This window comes from Mercenaria mercenaria, chromosome 18 (genome assembly GCF_021730395.1).
Source record: "Mercenaria mercenaria strain notata chromosome 18, MADL_Memer_1, whole genome shotgun sequence".
Taxonomy (NCBI): domain Eukaryota; kingdom Metazoa; phylum Mollusca; class Bivalvia; order Venerida; family Veneridae; genus Mercenaria; species Mercenaria mercenaria.
Window position 1 is genome coordinate 35,636,897 of NC_069378.1, and position 18,292 is coordinate 35,655,188.

The 18,292-nt window shown below is 38.2% G+C and overlaps 1 protein-coding gene across 2 annotated transcripts in view; it reads left to right on the forward strand.

Moving 5' to 3' along the window:
- Positions 1 to 18,292, forward strand: part of LOC128550462 (DNA primase small subunit-like) — a 58,673-nt gene that overhangs the window by 21,722 nt on the left and 18,659 nt on the right. For both annotated transcript variants that reach the window (XM_053529580.1, XM_053529581.1), the window contains 6 exons: positions 1,650 to 1,756; positions 4,572 to 4,645; positions 9,720 to 9,856; positions 12,704 to 12,762; positions 13,133 to 13,245; positions 15,418 to 15,515. In XM_053529580.1, coding sequence (XP_053385555.1) covers positions 1,650 to 1,756; positions 4,572 to 4,645; positions 9,720 to 9,856; positions 12,704 to 12,762; positions 13,133 to 13,245; positions 15,418 to 15,515 — 588 coding nt within the window. The remainder of the gene's footprint in view (positions 1 to 1,649; positions 1,757 to 4,571; positions 4,646 to 9,719; positions 9,857 to 12,703; positions 12,763 to 13,132; positions 13,246 to 15,417; positions 15,516 to 18,292) is intronic.

An 18,292-nucleotide genomic window follows, 5' to 3' on the forward strand; every position in this document is an offset into this window, starting at 1 on the left:
CCACAGGTCATAGGGCTTTAATATTTGGCATGTAGCTTCATCTAGTGATCCTCTATCAAGATTGTTCAAATTATCCTCCTGTGGTCCCGCCCTGGGGGTCACATGGTTTACATTGACCTATCCGTGTGTCCGTCCGTCCGTCAGAAGTTCGTGACGCACCTAGCTCAAAAAGTATTTGATATAAATTGATGAAACCTTGCATGAGTCTTTATCATGATATGAACTTGCGCACCTCCTATTTTTCGTCTGGCTCCGCCCCCTATTTTCAGAGTTATGGCCCCTGAAATAGTCAAAAATGCACATTTTCACCTTGTGACGCGCCTAGCTCAAAAAGTATTTGATATAAATTGATGAAACCTTGCATGAGTCTTTATCATGATATGAACTTGCGCACCTCCTATTTTTCATCTGGCTCCGCCCTCTATTTTCTGAGTTATGGCCCCTGAAATAGTCAAAAATGCTCATTTTCACCTTGTGACACGCCTAGCTCAAAAAGTATTTGATATAGATTCATGAAACCTTGCCTGAGTCTTAATCGTGATATGAACTTGGGCAGTAGGTCTAAAAATAGAAAAACCTTGTGACCTCTCTAGAGGCCTGATTTTTCAATGGATCTTCATGAAAGTTGGTCAGAATGTTAACCTTGATGATATCTAGGTCAAGTTCGAAACTGGGTCATGTGCCTTCAAAAACTAGGTCAAATAATAAAAAAACCTTGTGACCTCTCTAGAGGCCATATTTTTCATAGGATCTGTATGAAAGTTGGTCTGAATGTTCATCTTGATGATATCTAGGTCAAGTTCGAAACTGGGTCAACTGCCTTCAAAAACTAGGTCAGTAGGTCTTTCGCCCAATAACTGGAGAACCACTGGACCCAGAACTTGCAGACTTGATAGCGTGATTGGGCTTATGAAGTAGATGCACTTACGTTTTTTGAGGTCAGTAGGACAAAGGTCAAGGTCGCAGCTCTGGGTGGGAACCTTCAAAACGTTTCCATGCAATAACATGATAATCACTTTACCCACTATCTTCAAACTTGATAGCATGATTGGCCTAAGAAGTTGATGAACCCTATTGGGAGGTTAGTAGGTCAAAGGTCATGGTCATAATGATCACGGGACTGAAAATGGAACAAGCCCGTCATGAGGTGCATATATTTTTTTACATACAGCTCTTATTTGTAACCAGGTTTTCAAAAAAACAAAAACAAAACGGTTACTAGTTTGTCGTTGGTCAGGCGTCAGTGAGGATGGGCATGCAGAATCAACTTGGTTTCTCCTCAGTTACTTTATTAGGAGTGACTGATTCAAATGAAACTTTGTTTATAGGTAGGTTGCATAGAGACAGAGTTTGGGATTGCGTATTAGGTCAGTAGGGTCAAGGTCACTGTTTCTAAGAAATAAAAAAAATGTTTTCTGCTCAATAACTTTAGTTTACATTGATGTATTGAAATTCAACTTTGGCATTAGTGCATTGTGATTTACAAGTTACAAGTGATGATTAAATATATAAACAGACAATTTTTAGCATTAAGCATATCAAACGATTTTTAGCATGTAGTAAGTGTTGACATGTTATTTGTAAGTGTATATGTATTGACATGTTATGTGTAAGTGCTGTGTGTATATGTATACTGATGTGTATTACAGCCAAAGGAACACAAGACTGTGAAGGCAGCAGCATTCCAAGCTCTGGAGAAGGAACTTGTGTTTGACATTGATATGACAGATTATGATGATGTTAGAAGTTGCTGCAGGTATATTTTTCCGTATTTAGCTTACCTGACTCAAAGGACCTCTGTGTGAAATATTATGCTCAGTCTTTGTATGTTGTATGTCATGTATGATAATGTTATCATTTTGTCTCGTGTAAACAGTTGCTGAAGAAACAGCCTCTCCATATTTAGCTAGACATATAGAGCTTTGTTTTTTACTAAAATTGGGAAAGTGCCTGTGCCTGTTCATTTTGGGAAAATTAAGCGCAACTTTTTTCAAAAACGGGGAATAAAAAGTGCGCTATTTCTGAAATTTGAGAAAATTGTAAGGAGTAATGCTAAAATTTGAAAACAAGGTTTGCAAATCTTAATGAAACAGCAAACAAACATCAAATACCTTTCAAAAGCTTTGATAGCTGTAACTTGCCAGCTTAGTTCTCTACAATGACATTTCTCTGACTTCTGCGTATTTTAACATTTCAGTGTCCAATATTCTCATGACTGCTGTTTGTGCATTCTGTCATCAGATTGAGTCTTGTTGGAGCATCAGGATAGCTCGTCCCAATGACTTTTAGCTTGACAATGGCTCTCATTTATGTATGCCCACTTACTTTGAAGAGGATGTTGTATTAGCTGGCAATATAGTTTGTGAAATATGTTCTTAGTTGTGGGATGTTGGTAATTATGTCTCCTACCACAAAGTGGTGTGGGAGACATACTGATTTACTCCTGTCTGTCTGTCACAAAGTTTGTCCACACTCTTAAGTCGAACATTTTTCATCTGATCTTCACCAAACTTGAACAAAATGTGTTTGACCATAAGTCCTTGGCCAAGTTTGATAACTAGCCAAATCAGCCCAGGCACTTTTGAATTATGGCCCTTGAATTACTGATTGGAATCATTCATCTAAACCATCCAGACCTCCCAGACATTACTGATTGATCAGAACCATTCACCCAAACCATTTTGAATCACTAAATGATTAGGCAGTTGTGGGAGACATGCGCTTTTCTCAAAAGCAGCTCTAGTTTATAACAATTTCTTGTTTATTAGTCCCCTACTGGTTGAAAACCAGTTTCGGGGACTATAGGAATGCGCTTTTCCGTCAGTCCATCCGTCTGTCCGTCTGTCTGCAATTTCATGTCCGGTCCATAACTCTGTCATCCATGAAGGGATTTTAATATTACGTGGCACTTAATGTTCCCCATGATAGACAACGTGTTGTGCGCAAAACCCGGACCCCTAGCTCAAAGGTCAAGGTCACTATTGGAGGTCAAAGGTCAACAGGGCTTTTTTCCTGTCCGGTCCATAACTCTCCCATCTATGAAGGGATTTTAATATTTCTTGGCACAAATGTACCTCATAATAAGACAATGTTTCATGCACAACTTTCAGACCCCTAGCTCAAAAGTTGAGGTCACACTTGGCAGTCATATGTTAACATGGCATGAACAGGGTCTGTTACATGTCGGGATTTTAATATCACTTGGTACAGGTGTTCCCCATGATTAGACAACGTGTCATGCGCAAATCCCGGACCCCTAGCTCAAAGGTCAAGGTCACAATTCGGGGTCAAAGGTCAACAGAGCTTTTTTCCTGTCCGGTCCCTAACTCTGCCATCCATGAAGGGATTTTAATATTACTTGGCACAAATGTTCCCCATGTTGAGACAACATGTCATATGCAAAACCCGGACCCTTAACTCAAAGGTCAAGGTCACAATTGGAGGTCAAAGGTCAGTAAGGTTTTTTTCCTGTCCGGTCCAGAACTCTTGTCATCCACCAAGGGATTACAATATTACTTGGCATAAATATTACCAATGATGAGACGACCTGTCATGCGCAACACCCAGAACCCTAGCTTAAAGGTCAAGGTCACACTTTGAGATCAAAGGTCAATAGGATTGTTTTCCTGTCCGGTCTATAACTTTGTCATGCAAAACAGGATTTAAATATCAGTTGGCACAAATATTCCCCTGGATGAGACAACATGTCATGCGCAAAACCCGGGCCCTAGGTCTAATGTCAAGGTCACACTTAAAGACCAAAGGTCAGATACAAGAATGACATTGTCTGGAGCATTTCTTCTTGCATGGAGGGATTTTGATGTAATTTGGCACAAATGTTCGACAACATGAGACGGGTTGTCGTGCACAAGAACCAGGTCTTAGGTCAAGGTCATATTTAGAGGTCAAAGGTCAAATTCAAGAATGACTTTGTCCGGAGCATTTCTTCTTCATGCATGGAGGGATTTTGATGTAACTTGGCACAAATGTTCACCACCATGAGGCACCCTTGTTTTTAGAATTACGTCCCTTTGTTCTTACTATAAATAGATTATATTGCAACTTTTTTATTACAGGCCGTAGAGAAAAATCGAGACCACTTTTCACCATGCATGTTACATCCAATTTTTAGGTGTATTTTGACCTATCTCTACCTGGTAAAGAGTTTCTTGTGGACTTACATAGAATTTTTTTTTTCTTTTTTAGGATTAATTTCCCTTTGTTGTTACTATAAATAACTTATATGATAACTTTTTTATAATCGACCAAAAATATTCAATATGAAAACAACTATGGGTTTTTGTATATGCAAATTTTAATACACGCGTTTTGCTATAACATATTGTATATATAGTACAATATTTTTTATACATCATTGACAGATATCAGTTCATTAATTATACTGCAGTAGAAAAAATTAGGTGCTTTCCAGTAAGGGACTTTGTATTGCATGGCAATACTTCATTCTCTTGTTATTCCTTGAAGTATTTCCATGGGGCATGTGTCGTACAATGTTGACATCATTTTTGTTCAATTTTACAATGTAATGATGCGGATGTTGTGTATTACAGTGGAGCAGATATATGTGATAGATGCTGGCCTTTAATGCAGATAGCCATAAAGATAATAGACCGAGCTCTAAGAGGTAACTATTATATTTTGCTTTTATACATATCAGTTGTTAGCTCATATGATTTTTGGAAAAAAATGATGAGTTATTGTCATCACTTGATTAGCGTTAGCGTTGGCATTTGCGTTGCCTGGTTAAGTTTTATGTATAGGTCAGCTTTTCTCCTAAACTACCAAAACTATTGCTTTAAAACTTGCAACACTTGTTCACCATCAATAGCTGACTGTACAGTAACACAAATAACTCCATCCTGCTTTTTGCAAGAATTATGGCCCCTTTTGGACTTAGAAAATATCAGATTTCTTGGTTAAGTTTTATGTTTAGGTCAACTTTTCTCCTAAACTATCAAAGCTATTGCTTTAAAACTTGCAACACTTGTTTACCATCTATAGCTGACTCTGTACAGCAAAAAACATAACTCCATCATGCTTTTTGCAAGAATTATGGGCCCTTTTGGACTTAGAAAATCAGATTTTTTTGTTAAGTTTTGTGTTTAGGTCGGCTTTTTTCCCTAAACATTCAAAGCTATTGCTTTAAAACTTGCAACACTTGTTCACCATCAAAAGCTGACTCTGTAGAGCAAGAAACATAACTACATCCTGCTTTTTGCAAGGATTATGGCCTCTTTAGGATTTAGAAAATCAGATTTCTTGGTTAAGCTTCGCGTTTAGGTCAATTTTTCTTTTTAACGGTCAAAGCTATTGCTTTAAAACTTGGAGCAGTTATTCGCCATTAAATGCTGACTCTGCACAGCAAGTACCGTAACTTTACATTGCTTTTTAGCTCACCTGAGCCAAAGGCTCATGGTGAGCTTTTGTGACCAGTCAATGTCCGTCGTTCGGTGTCAGTCGTCCGTCGTGTGTCCGTCAACATTTTCTAAAAAAATCTTCTTCTTGAAAACCACTTGGCAGAATTACACTAAACTTCACAGGAATGATCCTTGGGTGGTCCCCTTTCAAAATTGTTCAAAGAATTTCATTCCATGCTGAACTCTCATTGCCATGGCAACCAAAAGGAAAATCTTTAAAAATCTTCTTGTCCAAAACTGCAAGGCATAGAGCCTTGATATTTGGCATGTGACATCATCTAATGGTCCTCTATGAAGATTGTTCAAATTGTGCCCCTGGGATGAAAAGAGGCCCCGCCCTGGGGCCCCAAGTTTTACATAGAGTCATAAAGGAAAAAACTTTAAAAATCTTTTTGTCTGAAATTACAAGACCTAGGCCTTTGATAATTTTTATGTAGCATTGCCTTGTGCTCCTCTATGAAGATTGTTCAGTGCCCCAGGGGTGAAAAGAGGCCCCACCCCGGGGGTCCCAAGTTTTACATAGACTTATATTGGAGAAATTTTAAAAATCTTCTTGTCTGAAACTGAAAGGCCAAGGCTTTTGATATTTTGTATGTAGCATTGCCTAGTGGACCTCTAACAGAATTGTTCAAATTATGCCCCTGGGGTAAAAAGAGGCCCCACCCTGGGGGTCACTTGTTATATGAGTTATATAGGAAAAAATACTTCAAAAATTATCAGATTATATTTCCTAGACTGTTTAATTATATTTACCTGATGTACCCAAGTGATTACGGGTCACTTTACTGTGACCTTGACCTACTGACATATTCTACTGTTTTTTAAGATACAGCCTTGAAATTTGGATGACATGTACAGTTTTGCCACCGATCTTAAAACTGACTTTCAGTGACCATGAATTTGACCTACTGACCTACTTTCTAATATTTTAGCATCAGTTTGCCATTTGACCCTCTTGTTGCAAGAATTATGGCCACTTTTGGACTTAGAAAATCTTGGGTAAGACAATATTTCTATTATACAGAGACAAAAAAATCAGATGAGTGTCTGCACCCGTAAGGTGGTGCTCGTATGTAATCTTAACGCAACTCAATAAAATATAGGAAATGTGAATGGGGACATAGTCATCAAAACTGCTCTTTGGTTTATGTGCAAGCATATTAAGTGCTTGTGTCCGATTTTGTCTGGAAGATAACTTTGATATGCATAGAGGATTCTTTTTCTGCTAATTTAGAAGTTTTGTGTGTGTCAGCAGGTTGGTCCATAGACCATTTGGTTCTGATCAATAGAGAATAACAGGCTACTGTCTTTTGATATCAGTGTTACCAGGTTGAGATTGATATGGGCTGGAAGGGGTGAGGGAACTGAACCCCTTCAACCCATATCTGCATGGGTGAAAGTTTTCCGGCATACGCCGGAAATTACGGTTTTATGGAGTCCCCAGGGGTCAATTTCCCAGATCGTGTAAATCCGTTGAGATTTTCGAGGTGGGGGTGTAGACAGGCTGATAATTTTCTGTCTCCGTTACAATAACACCACTTTGGGATTCCATAGTCTAATTTTAGCATTGGCGGAGATAGTTGATAATACACGTTTTACTTCTGCCTAATGAACTGTGTAGGATTGGCTTTTTATGCGGTTGACCGGATACCGCCCGAGATCGGACGATCCAGATCAGCTTTTGGCGAAATTAACCAAATAAGGTAATTTAACCTGATTTTTTCCCAGGCTTCACGGTTTGCAGAGCCTTGAAAAGTACTTGAATTTAGAACTATTGCATGAAAAGTACTTAAAAATTTAAAAAAGTCCTTGAAAGTACTTGAATTTCCACAGGAAAATGAAAAGTACTTAAAAAGTGCTTATAAATATATGCTGGAAAAGTCCTTATTTTTCTTTAATCTCGAATCTTTCTAGCAGAATAATCTCCTTTTGATAAAAAAGTAGTGAAAAATGCGCATCTCGCTTTAAAAAAAGCACATCGTGTATGACGTACGACTTGTATTGAGTACAAAACGTTTGTTACGGTTTTCACGATGTGTACGGGAAATGGCGATGAAAAACAGCTGTGTTTTCAATAAAAAAATGGCTTTTAAGATATCCAGGGTTGATGGACCACAAAAACCGGAGCCAAGCGATGTGCAAATATTGCAACAATATAATAGACATTGACTATGGGTGAATCCGCCCTAAAATCACATGCACAGTCGAAGAAAACAACACCAAGCCCAGCGGGAACTTTTTTGTTGAATTTGTTTACAGTGCCACCCCCGATGCCCATTCCAATGTTAAGCTGAATTACTATGAAAAGCTAATAGATCCATTTTCAAATAATTTGATTAGAATATGTCTACTTGGTTAACTATGCTTATTTCAAGGCATAATGGTGTTCTATTATAAGAATAAGTCCATAATTATGTAGTTGTAATTCCCAGCTATATATTGACTTTTCTTTCGTCACCGTCGGATAGTCCTTGAAAATCTAGGCTAAGTCCTTGAGAAGTCCTTGAAAATTTTGTCAGCTTGGCTGTATGAACCCTGTGCTTAAGGAAGGTCGGTGGTTCTACCCAGGCGCCTGCCCGTGATGAAATAATGCATGGAACAAGCACCTTGGGTCTTCCTCCACAATCAAAGCAGGAAAGTTGCCATATGACCTGTACAGTAGATTCTCTCTATTAAGGGCTCTCAGTGGTCTGACCAAAAGTGGCCTTAACCCTTTACCACACAGAACAGAAGCCAAAGTAACCTCCTTTACATAACACTGATAAGTGATAATCAATAATCGGTATATGGCTGATAAGCGTGACTGTCTTATCTGAACAGAGGTGTTGGCATTATTTTGTGATTACACACACTTATGTTAAAAATATCATTATTTTGATATTTTCTGTAAGTTTGACACTATTTTTGTCAGTATAAAATTCATAGCAATTTAAATTCTCTTTCCGATGATACAAAATTCATTGTACTTTCTCTTTGAGTTTCGAAGATATAAAGTGTTAATGTAAGGGAAATACATTTTTAGGCATAAAATTCTGTTATGGATTACTTTCACATTGAAAGTTTGATTTATAGTTAATAGACTCATCTTCTGAATTTGAATCGGTAAGTATTTATATAAAAAAACAACCATCATACTGAATAACACTACATAAATAACAGACCGTGAAATTTCTGAAAGTGCAAAAAGATCGCTGACATCGAGACTCGTAACCGACTACAGTATTCTTGTGCTAAAAATTAAAATATTTTTAGATAATATTACGTAATATTTTGCTGATCAAACGTCGGTACATCACTGGTGACTTCCGCTGCAATTAACTCTTGGGGTGTCATAAAATATTTGGAAGTCGCGGTCCTTCTGTTTTGATTAATACTTCCCATTATGTAAGGCCATTAATTCCAAGCCATCATATACACAAATTGTTGTTTAGGGGAAATCCGTATATATTACGTGTGACCTTCATGACCTAACACATTTAAAAATACTTAGATGTTAAATGGTTGTTATTTTTAGGAGGAAAGTCCCGCAAACTGGCCAGTTGCAGGTAGTTTTCACAGTAATTTTCCATGACGTAGCGTCGTGCACATGTAGGAAAAAACCCAGGTGTCTTTTTTTGCAAAGTACTCGATAAATTTAAATAGTAACCACATGATCTTTTATGCAAATATTGATGACGAAATCCCATATTTTGCGTTAGTAAACATCCGGAATTCTTTTCTTTAGCAAAAGAATGAAAATAAAGCGATTGATTATGAGATACGGGGTTAGATGTTTTTGTTCAAATGGCCGATACTCAATAATATACGTTTTATCGGGTAATCGATAGACACGGGTCAATACGTACAATACAGAACAAATTTATTTTGTACTTCGAAAAATTGGCCGCAATTTCCGTGTGCCTGTTAGGTGGAAATCTACTGTAATTGTGTAGGTGTGACGTCAAACCCAACAAAAAGAATTTTGGGGATCAGCGGGTCAAAGATTAAGGCCATAGTGACATTGAGACTGAAATTGGTGTCAGCGCAAAAACTAAAAAATGTTATGACCTACAGTCATCGAACTTTTATAGCACAATTGCTTGTAGTCAGTAGAATACATACCTTATTTTGGGTTAGTAGGTCAAAGTAACAGTGACCTTGAAATTGCACAATAAGTGAAAAATGCTTTTGCCTTCAGTTCTCCAGCTTTATAGGATGTCTTTGAATTTGAACACCTTCTTTGGATGTACACTGGTCACTTTGCCCAGGGAAAAATCACTGATTTTAATTGTTGTCTTATAGATGATTTTGGATTTGAGCATCTTTTGTGGGTGTACTCTGGTAGAAGAGGTGTTCACTGTTGGGTTTGTGATGAGACAGCTAGAAAGTTATCACAGAATGGAAGAACAGCGATAGCTGAGTATCTCAGTGTTGTCAAGGTAACTGTCTCACTATATTCTAACAAAAAGCAATAGAAAAGTTGTAATGTTGTCAAGGTAACTGTCTAACTATAGTTTGATTTAAAACAATAGCAGAATTTTGTTGTTGAGGTAACTGTCTTACTATGGCAGAGCTGACAAATCCACTCTTCCGCTCGTAAAGACGAGTAGAAATCAGCTCAGGGCGAGTAGAACTCACTGTAGTACTGGTCATACAGGAGTACAAGTTTTTCCCACAAATACTATAAATCTTATTAAAATGGAGCTGAATAGAAAGTTAATGTGTTTGCAACTCAAAAATCTGCCAAAATGTTACAGCACAATTGCATAAGCTTGATGCTCAGTTTTCAAGAACAAGATTCTGGTATGTACCATTTTTAATGGACTTCAAGATAAACGCTGTCTTAGCGAATTGCAGGATGAGTACAAATTGTAGAAGGACTAATGAGCCGTCCGTCCGTCTGATTTTGTCCGGACCATAACTTTGACATGCATGGACCAATCTTGTTTATATTTGGCATGAATGTTAACCTCATTGAGAAGGAGTGTTGAGCGCAAGCCCCATGTTCCTATCTCAAAGGTTAAGGTCACAATTGAAGTTTGTCCAGAGCATTTCTTCTTAATGCATCATGGGACTTTGATGTAACTTGTCATGAATGCTCACCATGAATGAGACGGAGTGCCATGCGCAAGAACCAGGTCCCTAGGTCTAAAGTCAAGGTCACACTTAGACAGCGGGCGGGTTCAACATTCTGCCCTTGGGCATACTTGTTTTAAATTTGTATGGTTTGAACCTATTCTTATGCCCCCGAAGGGAGGCATATAGTTTTTGAACCGTCTGTCAGTCTGTCCGCAAAGGTCAAGGTCACACTTAGACGTTAAAAGATAGTGCATTGATGGGCGTGTCCGGTCCATATCTTTGTCATCCATGGATGGATTTTCAAATAACTTGGCATGAATGTGTACCACAGTAAGACGACGTGTCGCACGCAAGATCCAGGTCCGTAGCTCAAAGGTCAAGGTCACAGACGTTAAAGGTCATTTTTCATGATAGTGCATTGATGGGCGTGTCCGGTCCATATCTTTGTCATTCATGCATGGATTTTAAAATAACTATGCGTGAATGTGTGACACAGTAAGACGACGTGTCGTGCGCAAGACCGAGCTCCGTAGGTCAAAGGTCCTAAACTCTAACATCGGCCATAACTATTCATTCAAAGTGCCATCGGGGGCATGTGTCATCCTATGGAGACAGCTCTTGTTATCTCTACTATTTGAAGAATAGTCCGAGCTATTGTATTGGCCTTGCATCTGCGTTGGCATCACACCTTGGTTAAAGTTTAGCATTCAGGTAGGCATAGTTATCATTTAAAAGCAGTTTTGAAACTTCTTTTCTGTTTATTAGGTCAATTATCAACCTCACTTTGTCAAGTCTATAACTCTGACATGAAACTTCACATGTGCATTTTGGCCAAACTATGCCCCCTTTTGGTTAAAGTTTTGCATGCAAGTCAATCATATAGGTATTATTTAAAGGCAGATAGCTTTGAAACTTACTTTTCTTTTTCGAGGCCAATAACCAACTTCACAGGATTAAGTCTCATAACTCAGACATGTATTTTGGACAAATTATGCCCCCTTAAGGCTTAGAAAATCCTGGTTTAAAGTTTTGCGTGCAAGTTACTATCTCCAAAACTAGTGCAAATACTGGATTGAAACTCTATAGATCTTTAACATTTAAAGGTTAATATTTCAGCTTCTGGGAAAACAATTTGAATAGTCGAGCATTGGCTGTCTTATGGACAGCTCTAGTTTTTATCCTGTATCCAGTGGGAATGCTTTTGTACAGAAAATAACCTTGTTTGTTGCATTGTGTCTGAAATCATTAGTCCTCCACCTCTGATTCATGTGGGGAAGTTGGCAGTTACTTGCGGAGAACAGGTTTGTACTGGTACAGAATCCAGGAACACTGGTTAGGTTACTGATTCATGTGGTGAAGTTGGCAGTTACTTGCGGAGAACAGGTTTGTACTGGTACAGAATCCAGGAACACTGGTTAGGTTAACTGCCCGCCGTTACATGACTGAAATACTGTTGAAAAACGGCGTTAAACCCAAAACAAACAAACAAACAAACTGGTTAGGTTAACTGCCAGCCGTTACATGACTGAAATACTGTTGAAAAATGGTGTTAAACCCAAAACAAACGAACAAAAGAAAAAAGCTAAAACAAAACTTGCAACATTGGTTTATATTTTGCCCCCCTTCCAAAAAGGAGGGTATATTGTTTTGCAGATGTCGGTATGTCAGTCGCTATGTAGACCAATCGGTTTCCGGATGATAACTCAAAAACGCTTGGGCATAGGATCCTGAAAATTGATAGGGAGGTTGTTCATCACCAGCAGATGACCCTCATTGATTTTGAAGCCAGTAGGTCAAAGGTCAAGGTCACAATGACCCGGAACAGTTAAACGATTTCCGGATAATTACTGAAGAACGCTAGGGCCTAGGCTCATGAAAGTTGATAGGGAGGTTGGTCACGACCAACAGATGACCCCGATTGATTTTGAGATCAGCAGGTCAAAGGTCAAGGTCACAGTGACACGGAACAGTAGCACGGTTTCCGGATGATAACTTAAGAACGCTTGGGCCTAGCATCACGAAGCTTAAGGGAGATTGATCATGACCAGCAAATGACCCCTTTTTTTGGTCAGTATGTCAAAGGTCAAGTTCACAATGACCTGAAAATTTCTGTTCCTTGTGCAGTTACTGAATGCATCAAGGGAGGCATTTCTTGTTCTAAGAGCTCTTCCTAGTTGAGTTAGATGTGTTTACTGGATGTATTTCAGGGTGGTGAAAATCAAACAAAGAAAGTTGTACTGGAAGACAGACCTCATCCTTCTATAAGGTATATGGCATTTTATATTGTTATACATTATCAATGATTTACATCCATAATGGGTATGAAACTGTACAAGACTACATTGCTATACACTAGTTTCAGACTTAACCAAAAGTTACAATTTTATTGACTATAGTAAAAGCAGAACGTCACTTGTGGCTTTTCTTAGAAATTTTGTGTATTTGTAAAGTATTAGGTGCAATCCAAAGTTCATGGTCAGCTATTAAAGTGTAAATGAATGGTCTGGCATCATGCATCCATCATCCACCATTTCATTTATGCCAGTTTTCATGCATGCTGATCAAACTCTGAATCTCTATACCTTTATGTAGAGCTGACATGGCACTCAGATTGATTTAAGGTTTGTTCTTTCTAGGGCTGCAGTGGAAATAATCAAAGATAGATTCAAAGATTATGCCGTGAAAAAACAAGATTTTCTTAGTGAAGAAGAGCAGATAAAAAAAGTTCTCCAGCTGGTTCCAGATGAAGATATCCTTTTTGTTGATGTTTGATTATGTGACCCAGATATTGTTTTAAATTGTACTGCTGTCACAAAAAAGAAAAAGAAAAAACTTGCAAAAAATGAATAAAAAAATGGTTGGTGGTAATTTTTTTGGGACATGTGATGTTTTTTTTGTTTTTTTTTGTAAGAATGGGTGTTGCTGAAAGGGGTAAGTTTATGCATAAAAATATCATTACCATCTATATATTCATTTGTTTCACAAGGCTTTCGAATAGTCGAGGGCTGCTGTGCTCCGGAGGCTCTTCTTCATGAAAAACTCTGTAGTTATGTCTCTCACATGTAGTGGGGGAGACGTATTGATTTGGTCTGTTTGCCCTAAAATTTGTACACAAATCCACCTTCGACACTGCAGGACAGAATTTCACCAAACATCACAAAGGGGATCATTGCTTAGCCTAGTTGTATCATCAGCATTTTCAGGTTTGTTGATTTTAATTGGAGTTATGGCACTTGATTCTTCATATTTTATGATGTTTTGGCAACTTATCTCATATAAGTGGATTTCCACCAAATATCACAGGAGTGATCAGTGCTAAGCCTAGTTATACATTTCATCTACATGTTCAGGTTCAGTGATTTTCAGTGGAGTTATGGCCCTTTACTTGTATTTTACCTTGTCTGGGCAACTGCTCCAATAACAGCGGAAGAATTACACCAGACTTCACCAAAGTGATCATTGCCAAGCCTAGTTGTGCATATCATGGGCAATTTCCGATTTGATGTTTTTAAGCTCCTGTGCATATAGCATTTGTCCCTCCCTACGAACCAGATTGCCTACATCCCACATTAATGACCTAATTTAGTTCATACGCATACTCTACAAACCTTGTGGCAAGACGTACAAACCAACCTTTATATAATGACCTTTACCTTCAAACTTAAAACCTTAGTTAACAATGTTTTTGGTCCAACAATTCATATATACAGTGCAACCTCTGGAGAGGTAAATTTGATGGTATATTTCAGCTTAGGGAAATTTTGATGATGTTGTCATAGAGAGGTTTTTGCTTAAGAGAGGGCTGCTCTGGAGAGGTTGTACTGTAAATGACACAGTTTAGTTCATACTTGTACTCCACAAACTTTGTGGCAAGAGTTGTGACCTTTGATTTGTTTTAGCCACTACTCTTATATAATAGGGTGGATTTCTAAATAGCCTTACTGGAGTTATCACTGCCAAGTCTTATACATTATTATTGTCGGCATCTTCTTGTTCTGTAATTTTCAGGGAAGTTAAGGCCCTTAATTTGTCAATTTTTATGATATTTTGGCAACTTCTTTACGCTACTGGGCAGATTTCAACCAAAACTACAGATGTTAGTGTCAAGCGTAGTTATACATATCATTGGTATGTTCCAGTTCATTGATACTCAACAGGGTTATTGCCCTTGATTTGTCATATATTACAGTGTTTACACTACTTCCTGAATACAATTAAGCTAAATTTCATCAAACCTCACAAATAGTGTTAAGTGCACTTGAAGTCATGACCCTTCATTTATCAAAATCTATGATCTGTGCTACTTCTGTATCACTTACTTGGAATTCCACCAAAATTTATTAGGAGGTACCACTGCCCAATGTGGTTCAGTGATTTTTATGCCCCCGCCATAAAATGGGGGGTGGGGGCATATAGTGTTACCCCTGTCTGTGTGTGTGTTTGTTTGTGCGTTCGGGAAAGGGTGGTGTTCATGTCCGGGCCATAACTTTGATAAGCATGGATAGATGATGTGTCATGCGCAAAACCATTTGACTAGCTCAAAGGTCAAGGTCACAGTCCTTGGTTGAACTTAGCCAGTTTTCGCTACATATACAGATTACTAAATTTTCTGTTTTCCTACAATTTTTTTTTTGTAAATAAATAGGGCCAAGGGTCCTTCTTTTAGTTTGTGAGCAGTACCATGCCTGTGACCTTTCTCATGTTGCAGGGGCATCCGTGTCTGTTACACATTTCTAGTCTCTGGACTTGTAGTCCTTTAAATTTGCGGCATTTTACAAATTCTGCATAGTTAAGTGGTGGGACACATGGATTTTCGTGAAAAAACAAAACAAAAAAACTAAATTGTTGAATGCTACATCAGGCAGATAGTTCACTTTTGTTGATCTGTGATTCTTAACTAGTTTTCCTTAACAGAAAACACATTTCAAGGAAAATATAGAGAAAAACATGGAGAAGTTTCAAAAAACAAAAGACAGATGGCTTTTAATGGAAACGTTTTGTAATGAGATTAGACAGAAAGTAAAAAACTTGTATGATTATTATACCCCCCGACAACAAAGTTGTAAGGGGGGATATACTGGTTTCAGGTTGTCTGTCTGGCCGTCTGTCCGTAGACGCAATCTTGTGCGCACCATCTCTCCTTATCCCCGTGATCAGTACCAACAGTAGTTGTGCATGGGGCATGTTAGGTTCTTTTAGAAAAAAAATTTGCAGAGTTATGGGACTTTGTTTTTTTGTTACTATACTATATACATAGACACAATCTTGTGCGCACCATCTCTCCTCATCCCCTTGACACAATTTAATGAAACTTCACACAAGTGATCAGTACCAACAGTAGTTGTGCATGGGGCATGTTAGGTTCTTTTAGAAAAAAAAATTGCAGAGTTATGGGAGTTTGTTTTTTTGTTACTATACTATATACATAGACACAATCTTGTGCGCACCATCTCTCTTCATCCCCTTGACACAATTTAATGAAACTTCACACAAGTGATCAGTAACAACAGTAGTTATGCATGGGGCATGTTAGGTTCTTTCAGCGACAAAAATTGCATAGTTATGGGACTTTGTTTCTTGTTAACATACTATGTACATACAGTCTACATATGCAATCTTGTGCGTGCCTAATCTACCAAACCCTTACACACAATTTAATGAAACTTCACACAAGTGATCAGTACCAACCCTAGTTGTGCATGGGGCATGTTACATTCTTTTAGATAAAAATTCTGCATAGTTATGGGACTTTGTTTTTTGTTACTATACTGTATACATACAGTCTATATACATACAGTCCACATAATTATGCAATCTTGTGTGCGTCAAATTGCAAAGTACTGTGTCAGTGCATGTGGGGGGTACATTCATCACCTTTAGTGATAGCTCTAGTTTTATTTTGAATTTTTATTAAGCTGGTCGAGGATAGGTCTTGAGATTCACAAAGTTTATGAGGGAGGAGGAGTTGGGGGAGGGGCAGATGCCATGATTGATGTATCACCAGGCTAGTAAACAATTTGAAGTTGGCTGCGTACTCTATACAATTGGCCCCATGTGGTTCTGGGACGATCTGTGTATGAAAAGAATTGGAACCACTGCCTTACCCTTGCATGATCGTAAGAGGCGACTAATAGGGTCTTAACACTTGTTGTTGCAGTAACTCTGTGATTCCAGCAGGTATGCAAATTTTGATTCCATACCTCATGTTTTTATTTCGATGTAAATGAGATGTGGAACCAAAATTTGTAGTCCTGTTTGGCGCCATATATAACCTTTACTGTGTTGGTGCACCGTAAAATACAAATAAATAAATAAATAAACTATACAATTGATGTTACAATACACTTAGATGGCTTTGGACACAGAAATACAAACAGTACAAATGGAGAGCACTACTGCTAAGTTCTGCATGGGATTTGAACATATTTGTGGCTCATCTGATTTTTGGGGGGAAAAATGATTAGATATTGTCATCACTTGATCGGCGTCAGCATTGCCTGGTTAAGTTTTATGTTTAGGTCAGCTTTTCTCCTAAACTATCAAAGCTATTGCTTTAAAACTTGAAGCAGTTATTCGCCATTAAAAGCTGACTCTGCACAGCAAGAACCCTAACACTACATTGCTTTTTGCAAGAATTATGGCCCCTTTTGGACTTAAAAAATCAGATTTCTTGGTTAAGTTTTGTGTTTAGGTCAGCTTTTCTCCTAAACTATCAAAGCTATTGCTTTAAAACTTGCATCACTTGTTCACCATCAATAGCTGACTATACAGCAAGAAGCATAACTCCATCCTGCTTTTTGCAAGAATTATAGTTAGAAAATATGAAGATTTTTTGGTTAAGTTTTGCGTTTAGGTCAACTTTTCTCCTTAAAGGTCAATGCTATTGCTTTAAAAGCTTGGAGCATTTATTCGCCATTAAAAACTGACTCTGCACAGCAAGTAACTCTACATTGCTTTTTGTAAAAATTATGATCCCTTTTGGACTTAGAAAATCATTGGTAGGACAATATTCCTATTATACATAGACACAAAAATCAGATGAGCGTCTGCACCCGCAAGGCGGTGACCTTGTTTTGTAATGAGGTCAGACAGAAGGTAGATCAATGAGAGGGTCATTTTGTAACGAGGTCAGACAGATGATAGATCAATGAGAGGGTCATTTTGTAACGAGGTCAGACAGAAGGTAGATCAATGAGAGGTTCATTTTGTAACGAGGTCAGACAGAAGGTAGATCAATGAAGGGGTCATTTTGTAACGAGGTCAGACAGAAGGTAGATCAATGAAAGGGTCATTTTGTAACGAGGTCAGACAGAAGGTAGATCAATGAAAGGATCATTTTGTAACGAGGTCAGACAGAAGGTAGATCAATGAAAGGATCATTTTGTAACAAGGTCAGACAGAAGGTAGATCAATGAAAGGTCATTTTGTAACGAGGTCAGGTCAGACAGAAGGTAGATCAATGAAAGGGTCATTTTGTAACGAGGTCAGGTCAGACAGAAGGCAGATCAATGAAAGGATCATTTTGTAACGAGGTCAGACAGAAGGCAGATCAATGAAAGGGTCATTTTGTAACGAGGTCAGACAGAAGGTAGATCAATGATTGGGTCATTTTGTAACGAGGTCAGACAGAAGGTAGATCAGTGAGAGGGTCATTTTGTAACGAGGTCAGACAGAAGGTAGATCAGTGAGAGGGTCATTTTGTAACGAGGTCAGACAGAAGGTAGATCAGTGAGAGGGTCATTTTGTAAGAGGTCAGACAGAAGGTAGATCAATGAGAGGGTCATTTTGTAACGAGG